This window comes from Panthera pardus, unplaced genomic scaffold (assembly GCF_024362965.1).
Source record: "Panthera pardus isolate Hobbes unplaced genomic scaffold, ASM2436296v1 HiC_scaffold_25, whole genome shotgun sequence".
Lineage (NCBI taxonomy): Eukaryota > Metazoa > Chordata > Mammalia > Carnivora > Felidae > Panthera > Panthera pardus.
In genome coordinates, this window is record NW_026526821.1 from 21,780,540 (window position 1) to 21,800,328 (window position 19,789).

General features: G+C 53.5%; 1 protein-coding gene across 2 annotated transcripts in view; it reads right to left on the minus strand.

Moving 5' to 3' along the window:
- Positions 1 to 4,034: 4,034 nt before the first annotated feature.
- Positions 4,035 to 19,789, minus strand: part of CTNNBL1 (catenin beta like 1) — a 160,494-nt gene continuing 144,739 nt past the window's right edge. For both annotated transcript variants that reach the window (XM_053890266.1, XM_053890265.1), the window contains exons 14-16: positions 14,902 to 15,039; positions 14,577 to 14,649; positions 4,035 to 4,232 (exon numbers count right to left, since the gene is read on the minus strand). In XM_053890266.1, the coding sequence (XP_053746241.1) occupies positions 4,144 to 4,232; positions 14,577 to 14,649; positions 14,902 to 15,039 (300 nt within the window). In that variant the 3' untranslated portion in view covers positions 4,035 to 4,143. The remainder of the gene's footprint in view (positions 4,233 to 14,576; positions 14,650 to 14,901; positions 15,040 to 19,789) is intronic.

A 19,789-nucleotide genomic window follows, 5' to 3' on the forward strand; every position in this document is an offset into this window, starting at 1 on the left:
GAGCCGGATGAGTATTAGCCGATACGGCACACACGCGATAAATCCATTCTTCTGAAACACTAAATGACTTCGCTCGGAAGAGAAAGGCAGATGAAGACAACAAACACCGTTGCCGTCGGAGGGGCAGACAGACACGAGGGCTGACGCTGCGTGGGGGAGGGTGCGGGGCGACGCGCGCACACGCGGGCCACGGAGGGCGGGCGGCGTGGCGATACACATCATGGTAGAAAATACACATTCTGACTTAGCAATTCTGCTTGGGAATTTAAAGGCACACACGTGTGGAACGACGTTCTCTGCAAGGACGTCCACTGCAGCACTGTCTTAGCCAAAGATCGGAGACACCTAAACGTCCGTGCGCGTGGTTAAATTCGGCAGGGCCACGAGGGTGGCGGGGGGGCGGGGGGGTGCTGTGTGCTTTTGGTGGCTGCAGAGCGAAGAGCAAGGTGCAGGGCAGTACCCTCTGTATTAAGTACGTTCACTCACTTGAAAACACGTCCCCGGAAGGATATTCTAGCTATTTAGCAGGGGGTGGCCTCCGGGGAGGGGCGCTGGGGGCCAGGGGGTGCAGCTGGCTGATTCACACCCCGGATACCCTTACGGACCTTCTGAAGTTTATACCGAGGGCACGTGTCACCTTATCAAGGAAAAGGTGGCTGGAGATCACTTGCCTTTTCCTCAGCACAGAAAGACGGGAGGCCCACCGCTGAGGCACCAACCACTTTGCGTGAGTACCAAGGAGGAAGGCAGATTGAAAAATGTGGCTCTGCTCTTACCTCTACTGTTGGGTAAGGAAATCTAATCAAGAAGTTTTTGCCTTGAGGAAAGTGAGTCTCGTCTCCCTGTTGACACTACATTGATGCTCTTGGTAATGACAGAAGATGCCACCTGGGCACCGGCGCTGCTGTGGGGGTGACTGAAGGGTGGCTCCCAGCTTCCCTGACAAAGCACTTCCCCCCGCAGATAAAGGAGGAATGCGGCCTGCATGCAAATCTCTTTAAATTAGACATGGCCCATCTTGCTGCCACTGAATTCAGGCGTGCTAACCACTAAAAGAGAGCAGCAAGCTGTGAAGGAAGAGGTATGTGAAATCCTCACTTCCGTCGTGAAGAAATTCTGGCTAATTTTGCTTAAGGGCTACCTTATTGCCATGTTTGGATAGGAAAGGGAGTTTTGTCCTGCTGGGACGCGAGGGGCTGGTACCACTCAGCTATGGGCGCAAGGATGGCCATGGGGAGCCTGGTCTGAAGGGAAGAGCTTGGAAGCCCCCACAGCCGGCAGACACAGAATCAAGTTCAGAACCGCAGGGCCAAGGTGGCCTTTACTGGAAGCCCGAGAAGTCCTTCCGGAGGGGTAGGGCTGCTTGGTGAGGCAGACAGGGTCTCAGCCTCAGCAGATGCAAGAGGTAGGACCACACCCCAGGAGCCAATGGGTTGGCAAGGTCAGTGATGAGGATCTTCACCTTGTTTTCATTCAAAGCTTTTCTTAGCCCTGGGTGGTGGGTTGTTAATATCAGAAAGTAGAGGGTCAAGAGGGCTCCTCATCCCGTCTCCTTGACCCCTGCACCTCTGAACTATAACCGCTTCTGAATCCTAAGGGGTTATATACCTCTTGTTCCCCACAAGACCTCCTGTCACCAGACTGATGGAGGGGGACCATGTCCCCATTTGTAAGGTGAAAGCAGGAGTTCAAACTTGCTGTTAGCAGAGGGACTTGTCTAACAAGACCTCAGGAGGCACCCCCATACAGGAAGCAAGGGGGAGAGGAGCGACCGTAGGTGAAGCAGTGTGAATGGCCCAAAGGCCTACCCACCCTCCCTTCCTCTTAAAAAAATTTTTTTAATGTTTGCTTATTTTTGAGAGAGAGAGAGAGAGGGAGAGAGAGAGAGAGAGAGAATGCGAGAGGGGGAGGGGCAGGGAGAGGGAGGAAGAATCTGAGGCACGCTCCAGGCTCTGAGCTGTCGGCACAGAGACCGATGTGGGGCTGGAACCCACGAACCATGAGATCACGATCCGAGCCGAAGTCGGACGCTTAACTGACTGAGCCCCCCAGGTTCCACCCCCTTCTATGCTGGCGGCTGATGTGCTTGTGGGAAACCTGGAGCTTCGGGAGAAGGCGGCTGGAAACCGCTGGGCAGAACTGCTCTGGATGGACGACCAGGTAACCGCGGCTGCCCCCTGGGAAAGGGAGGCCCAGGGGTCGTGAGATGGGAGGGGAGACTCTTCCCTGCAAAGCTTTTTGTTAGGTTTGGAACTTCTGTACCACGTACGAGCAATACCTGGCTAAGAACAAACACAATTTGAAAAACAAAGGAAAGCTGAAGGACTAATGCTCCCTGAACTACCGTCCTTAGCTCAGAAAGCCCATGATTCTGTAGTTTACACCCGGACGTGCTCTATTCTCCGAATCCATCCCACCGCATGCCGCCAGCGGGATGAAGAGTGCCGTCCGTCAGTGATGGTGGTGGTCTCCCAGGCAGAGCCTGGTGGAGGGGAGGGCACGGACTGCGGGCTCAGGCAGACCCTGCTCTGAACGTACGTGCTGCTGCTCACTGGCCACAGGGTCCTGCACACGCCCCTCACCCTCTCTGGGACCTCGTCTCGGCTTCAGTAAACTGGGGATAACGACGTGGCCCGCGGTAAGAGACCGGATGCGCGGCAAGTGGCACACGGCAGGTGTCCGATTCACGGTAGCCGCCACCGTTAGAGAGAAAGGAAATGAAAAGAACCCAGACGCCTAAACCCGACACGAGCCTGTAAGGCGAGTCCGGCTCTGCGCCAGGACCTGCGGTCGCCGCCCGCCACCTCTCAGGTGGGACGCCCGCCTCACGGTAAGGACGGACGCGCCGCGTGTCACCCCGCCAGGCTGGCGGGGGTCGTCTCGCTCGACGCTCTACCGCCTGCCCGGCGCCGTCTTATTCGGAGCCCTGTCAGGCGGCCGCCTGCAAGGGCGCCACGTTTCCCCTGGCATATGCCCGCTCTGGCCAGATGGTGGCGGCGGCCTGGAGCCCTACACTTGGGGTTCAGTGAGAATCCAGAGCCGGGCCGCCTGGCCGTCGGTGCTGACCACAGGCCCAGGCAGGGTGTGCCGCCCTGGGCCGGACCCTTTGGTTTAGCGAAATACTGCTTTTCTGAGCTGGTTGTTCCCCCTCCTCCTCCTCCTCCTCCTCCTCCTCCTCCCTCGTGAGGACTCTACTGTGTGACAGACTAAAATACGCTGATGGACCGCTGACTTCCGCAGAGGAGGCAGGTTTTCTCACAACCCCTGAGAAACGGGTGAAATGGCGATTCTGAAGCCCCAGCCGTGTAAGGAAGAACAAAAGGAGCCAGCATCGCTTAGATGGCTTCGTTCATCCTCCCGGCGCCAGATGGGCAGAGCCGCCCCTACTGCGCGGACAGAGGCAGGCAGAGTCGGGCATCCGAGCTGCCACAGCCGCCGGCGGACCTGAGGCCTGTTTGCTCTCCGGAAGCGGTGCTCAGCCCGACACGCCGAACGGCCCGGGAGCTTAAAACCACACGGGCACTTGGGCCACACCTGAGATTCCGATTCCCTCGTTCTGGGCCGGGGGCGGGGGGGAGGGGAGGCGGGCGACGAGGACATTTGTTCAGACTCCCCTCCCAACCGGTGGTGCCGGCGTGCGGTCGGGCTTCCAAATGCTGCTGCAGGGGCTGTGCTCCCCGAGGCTGGCCCCACTGTGCCCCGGAAGCCTCCCCACGGGCGGTTCTGCACGAGCCACGTGCCTGGCATTCCCCGTCACTCTTCGTGTCAGGGTCGGCAGCCCCACAGTGGTCCCCGGTCCACACGCTCCCCCTCCCCCAACTTCCCAGCTTCAGGCTGGCGGCCTCACGGCGGCCACGCAGTCGCTTTATGCTGACCCGTTTTATCCCTGATCTGCTCTCCGAGCCTCAGTTCCCTCACCGGCAGAGTGAGGCCAACCACTGACCTTCCTCAGCTGTGTCCCATGACGGCTGCTGGAAAGTGCCGGGTGAACGGCACCGGCATACCGCTCTGCTACAGAAAATGCCAGCCAGGGCTACCAAAACTAGCTTTAATTCGTCCAAAAGTCACATCGAGCTGTGTAAAAACTTTCTGGGAGGGAGGCCCAGAGAGAGTCCATGCTGCCCCCATGGGGCCGAGGGGTCTCTAGAAGTTCTCCAGCAAGCCCAGGATGCGCTTTTGCTCGTTCTCCCGGAACTCCGGGCTCCGGCCGTCCCCGATGTTCTCCGCGTACTCTGGGGAGACAAAGGCGGCGTTAGGCATGGATCCGAGGGGTGCGCTCCGTCGTGGCTGGGCCCCTCCGCACCCCTCCCTAGATCCCGGCTCCTGCCGAGGCACGTGCTGTTCTAATGCCTCTAACGGCCGCCCCAGGGGCACCTTGGCCAAACTCATCTCGGTCTTGCGTTCGAGGTGATGAGTGAACCCAAGTCACCTTTGCCGACTCCCAGTCCTCCACGGCCACACCCTTTACTCACTCACGTGGTCACTCAGTGCACAGGCAGCGGACGCCTGCGTGGCCAGTGTTTGTCAGAGCATGGGCCCTGACCAGCGGCAGCACCGTGGAGGAACTTGTCAGAAACGCAGATCTGGGGGCCAACCGAGACCTACTCAGTAGCCCCAGCAGAGTCCGTCTGAACAAGCTGTCCAGGTAATGATAACGCACACAAGTCTGAGAACCATGATTTGAGGCAATGGGGGTAAAGTAATGATCAAGATACGCGAAAATCTCTGCTCTCTAGTGGGGGAAACGGCCCACAAGTAAGCGACACAGGGTGGCTGTCAGAAGGCCTCACGGAGATTTGATCGGAGACCTGAAACAAATTCACGTGGGCACGTCTGGGAGCGAGCGGCAAAGAGGCTCCGAGCGGGGAGCTCACCCGGCCCGGTGGGGAGTGAGTGTGGAGGTCCCTATGGCCGGAGCTCGGCACCGGGGACAGGAAGGGGCAGGCACAGGCCACAGGGCCTTGGGGGCCGCTGCAAGGACTCCGGCCTTCCCCCCGTGACCAGGGCTGTGGGAGGGCTGTAAGCAAAGGAGTGACGGCTCACTCCAGCTGCTGTGTGGGAGATGCCCTGAAGGGCACAAGGGCAGAAGGGGAGATGTGATTTGATGGTGCCTGGGACCAAGAAGGTCACAGAGGGGGTGAGAAGTCTTCCGATTTTACATGCATTCTGAAGGTGACCCAGCGGGACTCACAGACAGGCTGGAAGCGGGGTGCTAGAGAGACATGTGGATACCCACATCACCAAGAGGTATGACAGAGTAGTGAAGGATGAGGGGAGCAGGCGCTGCACCAAGGGGGGGGGTCAAGGTGCAGTCCCCGGACACGAGCTCAAACAGCTGGGGGTTTCAGGTAAATGGGCTGGTGGGACAAAGAAGGATCTCGAGGTGCGTCTCCCATGCCTCCGGTGGGAGAAAACAGCCAGTGCCAGAGAGGGCCCACCCCTGGGAGAGGTGGGTTTCAGTCAGAGCGGGAAGGCAAGGAAAATACTCCAAGAAGGAGGAGGATACAAGGATGACAGTGAGGACAGATGTCCAGAGAACACAAGCAGAGTGTCAGGGCAGGTCACCACGTGACCGACTTACCCGTTACCCCAGCTCTCTATTTCATGTTCAAAAGTATCCCCTCAAATTACACAGTCACCCTGGTTTTAGGAGGAGGGGGGCTACGAGGCAGAAACGATGTAGAACTTAGGGACTGGGGTGCGGGGCATGGATGGGCTTCCTGTAGTGTGACCCGTGTCCAGGAGCAGGGACACAGAACGTGGAGGAAGGGAGGACAGCACTCTTCTTGCCCGCAGACCCACGGCGGGGAGGGGGTGTGACGTGGTGGGCTGGGTTTGGACCCGTCTCTGGCGCACCATCCTAAGTGACCTTGGGGGTGTCCTCTGAAAACGTAGGGAAGGTACTTGGCAAATAACCGATATTCGAGGCACACTCGTTCCTTCCCTGAGCCTCCTTGGCTCTAGCCAGCAATGTCACACGTGGAACCCCACGCACCCCTGCAGGCCCATCTTAAGAGCCATCTTCTCTGCGAAGCCTGCCCGGTCATCTCTTCCTCCGGCTCCTGTCCTCAGGCCAGGGTCCCCATCACAGGCCTGACGTCTGGACCACCCTGCACTTGCTCTCCTCTCCCTCTAGGTGGGGAGTTCCAGGAAGGCAGAGGCGTGTGTGTGCCTTACTTTGAGCTAAACGCCCAGCAAAGTCTGCTGTCCGTGTGGTGCGGTAAAGCGGCTCTCGGAGCAGGTGGATCAGGGTGACGGCCTGCATCCCTGCCCCGCTCCCTGCTCCCCAGACTGGGCAGTTTCAGGTAGAAGAGACAACTCTGGGCAAGATGCTTTTACATAATAAAACATCTGCTGATCCAAATCAGACAAAGACTGGGGAGAGACAAGAGAGTGTGCAACCCCTCCCCTGCTTCCCCCCTCCCCCCCCCCCCCCCCCCCCCCCGTGCTGGGGAATAATTCTGCTCCTGCCACTTCTTCATTTTTCCTCCTTCCTCTTTATTACTTTGGACATGTGCCGGAAAACGGGATTTGGGATTCAGACATGTGCCAGCTGTGTGTCTCCCCCTGGAAATCATCCTCTTCCGTTAGATGCATCCATCACCTCCACTAGCAAATGGTTGTGATGCCTTCTATTAAGGCCTCTTAAAGAGAGGGCTGGGGTGACGGGAGAGCAGGATCTGGGCTGCGGAGACAGCTACGGGGCTTTACATAAATGCTATCTCTTACTCACGTGTGAATGATCTAGTCACTGCCCCAGGAGAGACAGAAGTGACCATTACAGCATTTAATACCCCCAGAGGCATGGTCTGGAAGCAGGAGTCTTAATGGATTGAACTAACACTTTGCTCTCCTAATGTATTCTCAGACCCAGGAGGGAGGGAAGTGGAGAAACAGTCTGCCCTTTGGGGCAGTGATTTTCCAAGTCAAGCCAGCTTCCCTGTAGGGACCTAATCTCTTTCTAGAGACCCACACGGTAAAGGAAACCAACGTCTGTATCAGCGCCCTTGCTGAACCACCTCTGCCAAGGCCTTAGAAAGCACAAGCCACCGCAGCGCACAGAGCACCCCTCAGACGGCCGGCCTCCCATCACTCTCTGTGGGGAAGGACGAAACCACCGGAGTAGCTGTTCCCTAGAAACGGGCTGTGAACAGTGTAGGTGCAGCGTGTCTCCCACACAGCATGTGCCGGGCAAGGACGTCCGGCGGCTCGCCTGACCTTTGCGGCCATCCCGCAGGGAGAGAAGCCATCTCTGTTTGCAGACAAGGAAACTGAGGCGTGTTAGAGAACTGGGGCAACGCCCCAAGTCCGGGACAGTGGGGAAGCTGAAATTCAACCCAAAACGTGTGTGAAAAAGGCACCCAAAAGAGCTGGGGGGAGCCAGTTCCCAAAGTGGCATCCTCTTACCTAAGCAACATCCCACCCTGCTGCTCCCCATCCTCTGGGGGAAACACTGCTCTGTGAGTACTCCAAAGCAGTCCAGCCCCACAGGGCTTCTGGCTACAAAGTCCTCCTAAGGGTACGTCTCTAGACGCCACGTCCTGTGGGAAAGGGCCTCATTGGCCCCAGATGTGGAGCGGGTCAGAATGTCAGAACTGCAGAGCTCTCAGAAATGTAGGACAACTCTGAAGGGCAGGTGGTCAGCCAGGGTCCCACAGCAAGCCAGCCACGGAGCCAGGCCCGGGGCCAGGTCTGCCGAGGCCCTCATGTTCCTCCACTGCCACTGGCAGCCGGCACCAGCTGTGCCCTGCGCCCTCTGCCCCTTACCCCTACTCCTTCTTTGTTTCCAGAGGAGAATCCTATTTGGAGCAAATCTGGGTGGTGCCAGCTACCTCTGGTTATTATAGCTGCCGCAGCAGTTTATAAATATTGAACAGATTCCTCCCAGAGGTCTTGGGGAAGAGTTCTCTTTGCGTGTGTGTGTGTGCGTGTGCGTGTGTCTAAGAGGGGAAGAGTGAGTACGGGAAAAAGATGCTAGATGGAGGGGGAACTATGAGTGGCGGGAGAACGGGAGAGAAGAGGGTGAGTCGGCTGGGGAGAGTGAGAAAGAGGGTGCACACATCAACTCCATTCTCCACTTCCCCAGCATTTTCAAATGCTCTTATAATAAAGGCTTTGATGGAGCTCAAAAACAGGCAGCAGTGCTGAACGCATAAATATTAAAGCAAACTTTAGACAGCAGGTTTACTCTTCAGACATGGAATACAAGCTGTTCTGTTTATGTTAAGAGGGAGAGGGAGGGGCCCGGGCTGGCGGATGGGGAGAACTGTCTTCAGGACAGGGACCTGGGCCGTGCTCACAAGCCTGGTTCAGACCCCTGAACCCTAAGCTTTAACTGCTCATCTCTTAAAAAATGCAGGAGGAAGACGGAAGGGGAGGGAAGAAGGATACCCAGAATATTTTCACACTGAAAACTCTGGAAGACACAGACATCACCACAGACGAGGACCTGGGAAAGGAAACTCCATGTCTAACACATTCCTTAATGACAACGATGAACTTGGAAGGTCTGATGCCACACTTCCCTAGGAGGAGAACACTTATCTGCAGCAATGGGACATCAGGGATTTCATTAAAATGAAACCCATTTAAAGGAGAAAGAAACATATCCTTTGCTTATCATGTGAACAGGGTCATCTGGTTGGAAAAGTGCCCCCCGCCACCAGGCCCTGAGGAGTCTGGTCTGGGTGCTGGTCCACCGGCTTTCCTGCCTGCCCCCGAGTCCAGGCTGCTGCGAGCTCCAGGTCAAAGGATCAGGCCAAGGAAGTTGGAAGGAAGGAGCCTCCATTTGCTGAGCACGTACTCTGTCCCAGGCACCTGACTGTAGTTCAACTTCAGCCTTCCCGAGGGACAATAGTGACCTTCAGGTTTGTTTTTCACAGAGAGGAAACAGGCTCAAACGTATTATCTACTAACTTACCCAAAGATACACAGACAGAATCATGCCGGTCTGTGTGTCTCAGATCTATTTATCGCTGGCAGGGCTCACACACTGATGGCAACAGTAAAGGTAGCTAACGTTTATCAAGCACGTGCCATGTGCCAGCCCCACGTCCGCACTGCGCGTACGGTACCTCTCCTGATCCACACAGAACCTTTTGAGGCAGGTTATCTCCATCTCACAGACGAAGGACTGTGGCTTGGAGAAAGTAAGTAGCTGCCGAAGGTTAAATGCAGGCCTCTCTCCAGGATTCTCTCCTGACTCCAAACGCCCTAGTGGTCATAGTAGCCATGACCTGGTACAAGTCACACACACACCCACATGTCATCAAAAGAGAAATCCTGCCAGCTTCTGCAGTTTCAAAATCGCAGACAACACTCAGGCTACCGAGAGCCCCAAATCAATATGGAAATACATGTTTAGGAGCTTCTAGAGGAGATTTCAAGCCATAAAGAACAAAAGCAAATCAAAGGGCCAGGAGCCAATTTCTGAAAGCATTTTGAAGTCTTGGGCTCCGTCTTTCTGCCACCAATGAAAGAGTTTTTGAGTCAGGAATCCTCTGAGCTCTCCCCGGCACAGCAGCCCAGCAGCCACGTGGTCCTCCGGCAACTTTCATCAGTGACTATGACACTGAAGAGACTTGGCCCGCAGCTTCCACGGTAACCCTTGGCACAAGTATTTATACTAAAAGGTATTTCCGGGTTACGGTTCCTAGGCCACATCCAAGGAGATGCCTGCGCGATGATGGACAGCCGCATCTGCCCACAGAGGGCCTTCACGTGCTTCCACAAGCCACCTTTCTTGGCCAGTCAGCTTCATAGGGACATAAAGTACAAGGGTGGCTGCCAGAGACTGGGGGGAGGAGAGTATGGGGACTGAGGGCGTACAGAGTTTCAGTTTTGCAATTCTGTGGACAGACGGTGGTGATGGTCGCAATGGTAAATCTGACCAATACTTTACCACTACCACCAAAAAAAAAAAAAAAAAAAAAAAAAAAAGTGCCTCCTCTGTGCAGCCTCTCTGGATCTTTAGGCTCCTTTTAAGGTGCAGCAGCATTAACTGTGCCTTCGTGATTCACACTCTTAGCACGGACTTCATTCTGCTTTGTGTAGTCATTAGTTTCTTCACCTGTGATAGGACTGTGTGCCCCTGGGGAAAGGCCCTACTAAGGGTCTCATTCATCTCAGGAGCCCACCCAGTGCCCTGTGAGGCCAAGTAGGTGTTGTATAAAGGCAGCCGCCCTAAATTTTCTTTTTATTTATTTATTTATTTTTTTTTTTTTTTTAACGTTTTATTTATTTTTGAGACAGAGAGAGACAGAGCATGAACGGGGCAGGGGCAGAGAGAGAGGGAGACACAGAATCAGAAGCAGGCTCCAGGCTCTGAGCCATCAGCCCAGAGCCCGATGCGGGGCTCGAACTCACTGACTGCGAGATCGTGACCTGAGCTGAAGTCGGACGCTTAACCGACTGAGCCACCCAGGCGCCCCGAAATTTTCTTTTTAAAAGATGGTAAGACTGTATCAGGCAATCCACAACGTTAGAGGTTTCCTTTCTGCCAAATGGAAGACCGACTGTGTATAGTTCTGAGTTTCGATCCAGTCTCCAACATCACTAGCGACTCGGGTAATGTCCCTTAACCTCCGTAAGCCTTGGTTTTCTTATCTGTAAAATGGAGATTGTAATCCCGTTTCCTAGGACAGTTGTGAGAACCAGAGAAGATACACGAAAAGCCTGGCACACAGGAGTACAGAGGACGTGCTTGGGGGCAACCACTCTACCTACTGTGGTCCTGGATTTCTGGAACAGCACAAAGAAGCCAGAAGCACTACCTCAGCGCGTGCCCCCAGTAAGCATTAACTGAGCCCCTGCTCTGCACTGGTCACGGGCCAGGCACAAGACGAAAGGCAGAAAGACTGTCACCGCCCAGGCAGAGTACATGGTGTGGCCTGCCCTTCTTCAGCAAGGAGACCATCATCTCCTATGTGGGCACCACAGTCCTCGGGCCCGGAACTGCTGCCAGCTCCAGGCAAAGCTGGACTTCGGGAGCGCCGAGTAAGCAGTCTGCAAAAAGAGGGACTTTAATGAGCCATCAATTATTCCCAGCTCTCTTGGCACCCCCAATAGAAAAGGAGGGAGGAAAATCATGAGAAAGGGACTGAGATACAAGGGGAAAAGTCCCCTGCTGGGCTTGCCTCATCAGCGTTTTCCTGAGACCTCAAGGGATACATCAGCTGTCATCCTGCCAGCAAAACTTAGGAAATATGTAGGCCATAAAATCAAAGAAAAAGCTTGCATCTAATTAGTATGTTAAAAAAAAAGGAAGCAACCCAAACTGAAAAACAAAATTAAAATCAAAGAGGACAGACTGATGAGCTGGTTTTCTCTATGAGGCTTTGTTTTTTTCATGCTTTTTGATGGAATGAAGGGTGGAGGAAGAAGGGGGAGGGAGTGAAGGCCTTTGAGGGAGGGCCTGAGCAGAGCCTAGCCGCCACTCCCCGTGGTAGCCTGACCCCTTTCCGACCTCAACACTACCCTGGGTGCTCTACGGGGAGGCAGGCCACAGGGCTCAGGTCTAACACCCAACACCACAGGCCGGAGGGCTCCCCGAAGGGGGAGCGAGCCAGGGCGGGGGCACGCGGGTGGAACTGGGGTCAAGAATCCTTTACTCTTAACCTTCCATCTGGAGAGAACAGGGATTTGGTTTTCTCAAGTGGTCAGTGTCCTGTGAGAGCCTCTTTGACCTGGGCAGGGGCGCCCTAAGTATCCCCTCTATATTCCTTACACAAGCCACCGATGTCCTGTCTTACCCCTGGGCCTCTGCTTTCTCTGCCTGGGATGTGCCTTTCCCTCTAGGACACAGTCCCAGTCCTGGGGAGGAGCCTGTCCCTCCTGTGGGATTCCACAGTAAGGCCTGTGACTCCAGTACTGCTCCTTACCACCCGGTTAGCACACCGTTCGCAACTTCAACTGGCACTTATCACGTTATAATTAGTTTCGCGTAGCTCTCCCCACCAGACTGCCAACACCTCAAAGATGCAGCCCTTGCTTATTCTTTGCACCTCTAGTCCTGAACACAGAGCCCGGCACCCAGCAGTGCCAGCCGAGTAGCTGTTGGAGCGTGTGTTTCATTCGGCTTGAATTATGGCTGGTCACCTATGCGTCTCCGTTCCTTCGAAGACTATAAACTCCATGAGGGCAGGTGCTCTGTGAGAGGGCAGCAGAGTATCTAGCACCGTGCTTAGCCTTGAGGAAAGTGTCGGCAAACATTAGCCAAATGAAATGTGCCCCGGGGTAGGGCTGAATTCGATTGTATGTAAAATATTCACTGGGTTCCCATCGCGCACCCCACATTGCTCTGGGTGCTGAGGAGACACGGTGAACGGGCCAGACAATGTCTCTACGTCACAGAGCTTCCATTTCAACGTATGAGACACACGAAGCGAGTAAACAAAGACATAAATAAAAACAATTACAGACTGTGATAAGGGCTAGGGAGGAAATAAACTGGGTGCTCTGATGGGAAGGAACAGATGGAGAGGACGGCGCGCATTCAAGATGGCGTGGGGAGGCAGCCCAATTTACGACCCCCCCCCCCCCTCCCGCGGGGCTGGGCCACGGAGGGAGGACCGAGGGCTGGCCTGGGGCTGTGGCGGAAGAAAGCAACAGAGGAGAGGACCAAGGGTGGCGGAAGTGAAAGTGGCATCTGTGCAGGCCGCTCAATCAGCGAAACTCCACTCGGCACCCTGTGCGTACACGAGGCATCGGGGGGCTGGACTTGGATCCCAGGGAGGCAGAGGCTGGCTCGCGAGGCTGGCCACCCCGGATAACCTCAGGTATACGTGTTAGGGTCTCACAAAGAAAAACACCCACCTACTACGTGTCAGTACCCGTTAAAAACACCTTTTCTTCCTCAGAAGATCCCTGTTTTGATTACAGGGATGGAGGTGCAGGGAGGAGCCTAAGCGTAAGAGAGGAGAGCGGAGAGCAATAAAAAGTTCTAATTGAACAAGTGGGCGTTAAAAGTAAATGCCATTTAAAAGCTGGAGCTGCAAATCACCGCAGCTACACCTTAGGGAGGAGGCGGCGGGACATGCTGAGCAGTAATTCATGCGAACGAGACACTGAGCAGGAGCACCCGGGATGCCACTGTGGAAGGCAGGCAGGATGCTGGGCTCGGTTCACGAACGGCTTTTCCTCTTTCTCTGGGAGAGAAAACAATAGATTCCAATACCTCAAATTCTCCACCTGCAAAGTAGACATGATGGCCCCATGGGGCGGCTGGGCTAAACGTGGGGTTTCCAGCTCCCACATCTGAGTCGTCCTCGTCTCAGCCTCCAAGGCCCAGCTCGATGCCACTTTCACAAGACTTCCGCAGGACTTGAGCCAGGCCTCACTTGTAATAATGACGGTGACAATTATCATCACCGTATTTCATAATACTCATAATAGCTGACATTTACAGAGGACTAACTGAGGGTCAGACATTTTCAATCTATCATCTTTTTTAATCTTCTCACCCATCCTATGAGGTCACAGAGCAACTGGGTATCTCACCTGAGGTAACACAGTAAGGAAGAGAGCCAGGATTCAGTTCCGGGAGCCGGATCCCAGAGACCATGGCTCCTAACTTCTCTTCACTTTATTACATGTACCATTTATCCTCACCTTTCATCTCCCACCTGTAATGGGAGTTATAGGCCACCACAGGCAACCCCCGTGAGTAAATCTAGCCTAATCCCTCACCTTGGAAATGGGCAGAACGCGGGCCGGAGAGGGAAAGTAAAACTCTGCCCGCAGCTACCAGCCCATCCGGGCTCTTCCCTGAACTCTGTCGTTATCAGTTCCTCGAAGCCCGATATGGGTCTCTCATGCCATGTGTGTAAGTCGGGGCTAAGTGGCCGGCGGGCGCGGCTGCACCCGAGTCCAGTTCGGGTACCCTTGTGATTGGGAACCTGCCCACCAAAGGAGGCCTGGGGAGCCAACTCCAGCTGAGCGAGGTCCCAAAGATGGAAGAGCATCGGAGGCACTGACTCCCTGGGGTAGGTGAGGGAAGGAGGGACAAAAGCACTATCTGAGAGCCGAGCGCTAGACCGGACGCTGTCACGTCGTATCTCCGGAGCCTTTGCAAAATTTCTTCTAAATCACATTCGCACAGCTGGGGAAGGCAGAGCCAAGGCTGGAAGGCAGCTATGCTCTTTCTGCTCCCCCACAGTACTTAAGCCTCACATCCTTCTGTCTTGCCTAATTCCGGGTATTTCCTGTTACTTCCTTGTTTTCTTTCTCCCAAGAAAGCCATTTCCTTCCACGGCACGCAGTTTGGAAGCGGGAGTTTTTGTTTCGTGTTTTGTCTTATTTCTTTTTAATTTTTAACAAATGTTTCTAAGCACTGCTGTCTCTGATTTGTGAAGCGTCTTTTAAATCCTGGAGGTGAAGGGTCAGAGGCACAGAACGCGCAGGCTAGTCTTCGGTATCCTGACAAAGACGACCTGGACACACGGGGAACACGACGGCACACCTAAGCCTGCAGTGCTGAGAATGCTGTGCACCAAAATCCAGGGGTAACGACAGAGACTCACGAAGTAAGCATCACCTAGTTCTCCCAGAGCCCCAGACACAAGCAGCACCCAACTCACCCTTGATGATGTGCCTGACGATCTTGATGGAGCTCCCTCGCATGTTCAGGATCTGGTGAACCCTCTGGCGAATCTATGAGGAAGGGGAAGAGAGGGGAGGGAAAGGAAAAGCACCGTTTGTCCCTGCAGACGCCGGCATACATCGTGTAGCAAGTACGCACCTCACGCCCACCCCTGAAGAAGAGGGCCCTCCCGCCCCGCCCCGCCCCCGGGAGTACAGGGAGCCAAGGAGAGTGAATCGGCTTCTTTCTTGGAGTCTCTGCCCCGGGAGGGGGCCAGGAGGGAGGCAGGCTCAGCCAGGCCCGGGCAGGGCAGGCCCTCCTACCTGGGGCACACTGGCGTTGCAGATCTCCGCCATGATGTAGCAGATGTGCTGAAGGACAAAGAGCCCCGCGTCCAAGCGCCGGAGGTAGAACTCGTCCTCCGTGTCGTTGTCTATGATCTCCCCACGCCGGACCATGTCCTGGAAATGAATGAGCATTTGGGAATAAAAGCCGGACGGTGAACAGGGAGAGACGGCAGGCTTGTAACATACAAAAGAGCAACGGCAACAACAGAAGACCATTGTGCCTCGGATGTGTCTCCTCCTCCTCCCCCACTATATCCTCAAGTACCCTTCTTATGTCTTCATTTTTAATGGACTGGAGGCCCAGGGGGTCAGGTTAAAGCCCAGTATTTCCTGTGCAATGAGTCAAGGCCAAAATGATCTCATCCACATATTCAACCTTAAAAACAAACAAACAAACAAGCTGACGGGGACACAAATCTCAGCTGTGTATCTGCTTCCACTCATTCTTTCCTTTGTGGTTCCGGCCTCCGCAAATCACCCCCAGAAGATGTACAGAACTCTCTTTCCCTTCCCAGTCAGGTGAAACTCGGGAGGAGAGGCCCTTTCTCCACAACTCTGTCTTGCTACCCTGGTGACACTGATGTCACAGGCACCCCCCTCACGTGCACGTCCCCCACGCCGCGCCAGTAGCCAAACGCTGCCGCCCCTTCCGCTCCGCTCACGAGTGGGCACTCCCCCAGGCCAAGTCCCAACGAGTGACAGGAGTCTCTATCCTCACCCGCGGCAACCCCAGACCTAGCAGATTCGCTGTCCCCAGATCTACTCCTCTCCAGCGGGTATTTTTTTTCTCTTTTTTGAACAGCTTTATTGAGATACAACGCACAACCCATACAATCTGCCCATTTAAAGTGTACAATCTGCTGGCTTTTAGTATATTCAGAGCTGTGCAACCATCGCAATTGCCGCGGGACATTTTCATCACCACCGCCCCCAAGCTCCCCAACTGGTGGATTATTAACACCTCTGCCCACAGAGTTCCTCTCCCCACCTCAGGGCCTTTGCCGTCTTCCTTCCCTGGGATTCCTGGCTATCTCTGAAACCAGCACTGTCTTACGCGCCCTCTACCACAAAGCCTTTCCTGATTATTCGAGGCTAGCCACTGCTCCTCTCCGAGTTCCCGAGAGCACCTCAACACGCCTCTCCCTGACATGACCTCTTCTCACACATCACGCTCACACTCATTTGCACCATCACCTCCCTCTGTTGATAACTCCCACCTGCAGCTCCCTCCGTCTCATGAGGGTGGACCATGAACTCTGGGAAAGCAGGGACTGAATTCTGTCTTCATGTCCCCGCTCAGTAAACATCCACGCGGTGAATGAAAGGGAAAAGACATCTCTGTTTTGGGCTGTCAGCTCTCAGGAGTAAGAACTGGGTGAGGGACTCATTCTGCGCGACTGGCAGACTGGCTTGAGAAGACAGGTGCTTGATACATGCTTTTGATGACAACAATCCATTTCTTAATTCCGTCAGTAGTTTTATGGCCATAGTTCCCTCTGACAACTCAGGCTCCTGTCACTGACAGAAGCCCTTGGGACCCCGCTTTCCACTCTCCCAAACTTGAAGGACTTACCACTTGGTTATCAATCTCCAACAAGATCCTTCAGAGACTATTTAGACGCAGATAATGCACTCCTTTATTTGCCCAAGGGGCCGGCCTGTAGCAACACAAGGCTACTTTTCATCTCGCTCCTAAAGGCCTCTGTCTGAGGCAAAGGAGGGCTATGCTATCTGGCAAATCACCACCACTAATTCCTAGCTTCATTTAGTAGCAAATTCCTCGGTAATCTGGTAATAGTGTTAATGTTCACGAGGTAGTCATGGAGCACTGGACTGATGTCCAAGGAGTTTAAAAATAGAAGGGTCTCTTTAGTTTCTCATTTACTCATAATCATAACTTCCTGCTCCAGAACGCCTAAGTGTTCAGCAGCTGGGGGCACAGGAAGCAAAATTACTCCTGACTTCCACTCATGCAAAAAGCATTTGCTGCTAATACTTTACACTTCTGTAATGCTGTAGAGTTTAAAGTGTTATTGTATATATGGTCCTTACTACCAAATTTAAAGAGAGCAGGGAAGGGATTATTAATCCCATTGTACAAATTAGAATCCAAGGCACACAGAGGTTAAGTAGGTTGCTCATAATTCCATAATTACCAGTTACTAGAATATGGACTCCCTGGGGACAGGAATCCTGTCTGATTCACCTCTGAGGTAGAAATGATTAACATAACGCCAAGCGTTCAGATCCCAGCCCAGCTAAGCGCCCAGTGGCAAGGATGCCATTCTAAGCATTAGGCAGAAGAAGAGTAAAAACGGAGGTAAAGGGGAGGCCCTGGTCTTCTTGGTCACGGACAAGCAGGCTGTCTGGGGAGGTCACAGAGGCACAGGAAATGACCAGAAAGTAAAGGCATATGTTGCGTGCTCAAGTTACAAACAATTACAAGTGGCAGGCGCCTATCAGGGTTGGTTAAGATGGGAGGGAGTCTGGGGAGAAGTGACTTCTGGGTAAGGTTTCAAGGTTCACGGGAGGGACAGCAGAATGAAGGCCTGAAGGATGACGGCCTTCCGGGGATCTGAGGCCTTACGCTGTTCATGCTCTCTGCTCGCCAGCCCCCCCACTCTCCTCTGCACGCATAGCACAGACTGGCCTGCCCTCCACTTTCTGGCTTCTTCATCTCTGCTTGTAACGTTGGTACTTTCCCCACCGCTCAAACACTATCATAACCATATTCAAAGTCTAAAACGTGATATTCCTTTCAAAAGTTTTCTTGGCATCTTTGAAAACTTTTTCCAGCTTGAAAAGTTTTCCAACTAGATACTAGCATTTTTCAGTCCGTCAAACCCCTAAGACTTGGATTTATACCTCTTTTATGGCACCTCCCGTGACCTGCCTTGAACAGTTTTTCAGATGGGTGCCTCTTTCCTGTGTAGGCGCCTTGAAAGCAAGAGGTGCGTTTTACTCTTCTTTGTGTCCTAGAAAGCACCTTGCATGGCGCTTTGGGCACAGAAGGCTCTTAGAAAGCATCTGTCAGACAGGATCGAAAGAAATGCAGGTAAAAGTTCAGTGCTGTTTAATGAGCTGTGTGTGCTAAGATTCTTGTGGATAGGGAAATAGGGAAACACCAGGAAGTGGTGAGGGCCGGGACCTCGGAGGGCCAGCTGGTGGGAGGCCTGAATGCTGGTCAGAGAGGTGGGACACAATGGGCTGCAGGCCACACTGTGCAGGAAAATGTAACGAGACCGTGCAACACCTGTATGGTGGACACGCTGGCTTAGAGCCCCGAGAGGCAAGCAGAACACACGGCTGGGAAGCCAGAGTATCAGCGGCCTACGTGAGGAGGAGATCAGATGGAGGGGAGGAGAGGAGAGAAGAGGTGACGAAACTTCTAGAGGTTTGCAAACATGGAAACTGGGAGTGGAACACACTTCATTCATCTACCTGATCAGGATTTCCTGAACACCAACTCATGGGCCAGGTATCGTACGGTGTGCTGGGGGGTGGCTGGCAAAGATAAATAAAACGGTCTACATAATCAAGGAGATTACGGCTTCATGATGTTGACAAATATGAACAAATTGTTAAGTTTTAAAAATGCAGTAACGACTATTATCATGGACCTCTCAAATTGTACCAAGTGCCTTGGGAACCCAGGAGAAGGACACGCTACGTCTGGGGGGGTCAAAAGACTTCGAAGGAGATGTCCACTTGAGGTGGATTCTGAAGGTGCCTGACACGCTGGAAAGGATATTCTAAGCAGGTTGAGTAATAGCACGGATCGAGGCCTGGAAGAGTCAACCTGGCGAGCATGAGGCAGAGCAACAGTGGAGTATCCGTATCACTAAAAGAAAGGTTAGAAAGGAGTAAGGGAGTGTGTTTTTTTGCTTATTAGATCCTAGCTCTCGGCAGATGGTATTGTTTTTGATCGATTGCTATACACGGGGCATCGTGGGAGGCAGTCTGCATAAAAACCACTGCAGCCACCATCTATCCACCTAGGACGAGCAGCGAGTGCTTACCGAGGGCTTGTTGTGTGTCAGACAGAGGTCTAAGTGCTTTTAAATTCCTTTGCTTCTCACAAATGTTGGAAGGCAGGGCTCACTACCCTCATTTTAGATGAGGAAATGGACTTGGCAGAGCAGCCTCCCCAAGGCTAGTGGGGGGCAGAACCGGGATTCAGACCCAAGTAGGTGTTCTTTTCATACGACCATGTTTGTGTGGGTACAGATTTCTGAGTCGTCGGAGAGAACAAAGGAAGATGCTAGGTAAGAGTGGTAGAAAGGCTCAAGAATGGAACTCAGCAAAATGAGGTTTCTTCACTTAGGTCTGAAGAGCCCTGGTGCTTTCTCCTTTTTCATACTCTTCCCCACAATCTGATCTTCTTTTAACCGGTTAAGGCAGGTACATACCGTACCTTCCCGTTTCTCTAAATACTGTCATCCAGAAAGGACGGACCCAAGAGAGCAATGCCAAACCCCATTTTTTCCTCTTTCCTTAGAACTTCAAGACTCTGACAACGTTCAATTCAACATTCTACTTTTAGATATACGGCCAGATGATTTGAAAGTGAAAATTTCAAATGTAGATCTGAGATACGACTTTAGCTCATCTCCAAGAAAGGCATCGCCATCGCTGCGTTGAACATGCACAAAGATGAAACAGAGATTGGCTTCTAAGACGAAGTCTCTGCCCTGACAGTTTTAGAAGCATCATAGAAACCAGCCAGCAGAGAAGGTGACTGCTGTCAGGATAGCACCTTATCTAGCCTGTTACAACTCTGTGGCAGGAATATTTACTGCTGAATGGATTCAGGGAAGTTGAACACAAATGTGTACTCTGTGTTTAAAGGGAAATAAAGGGAGGA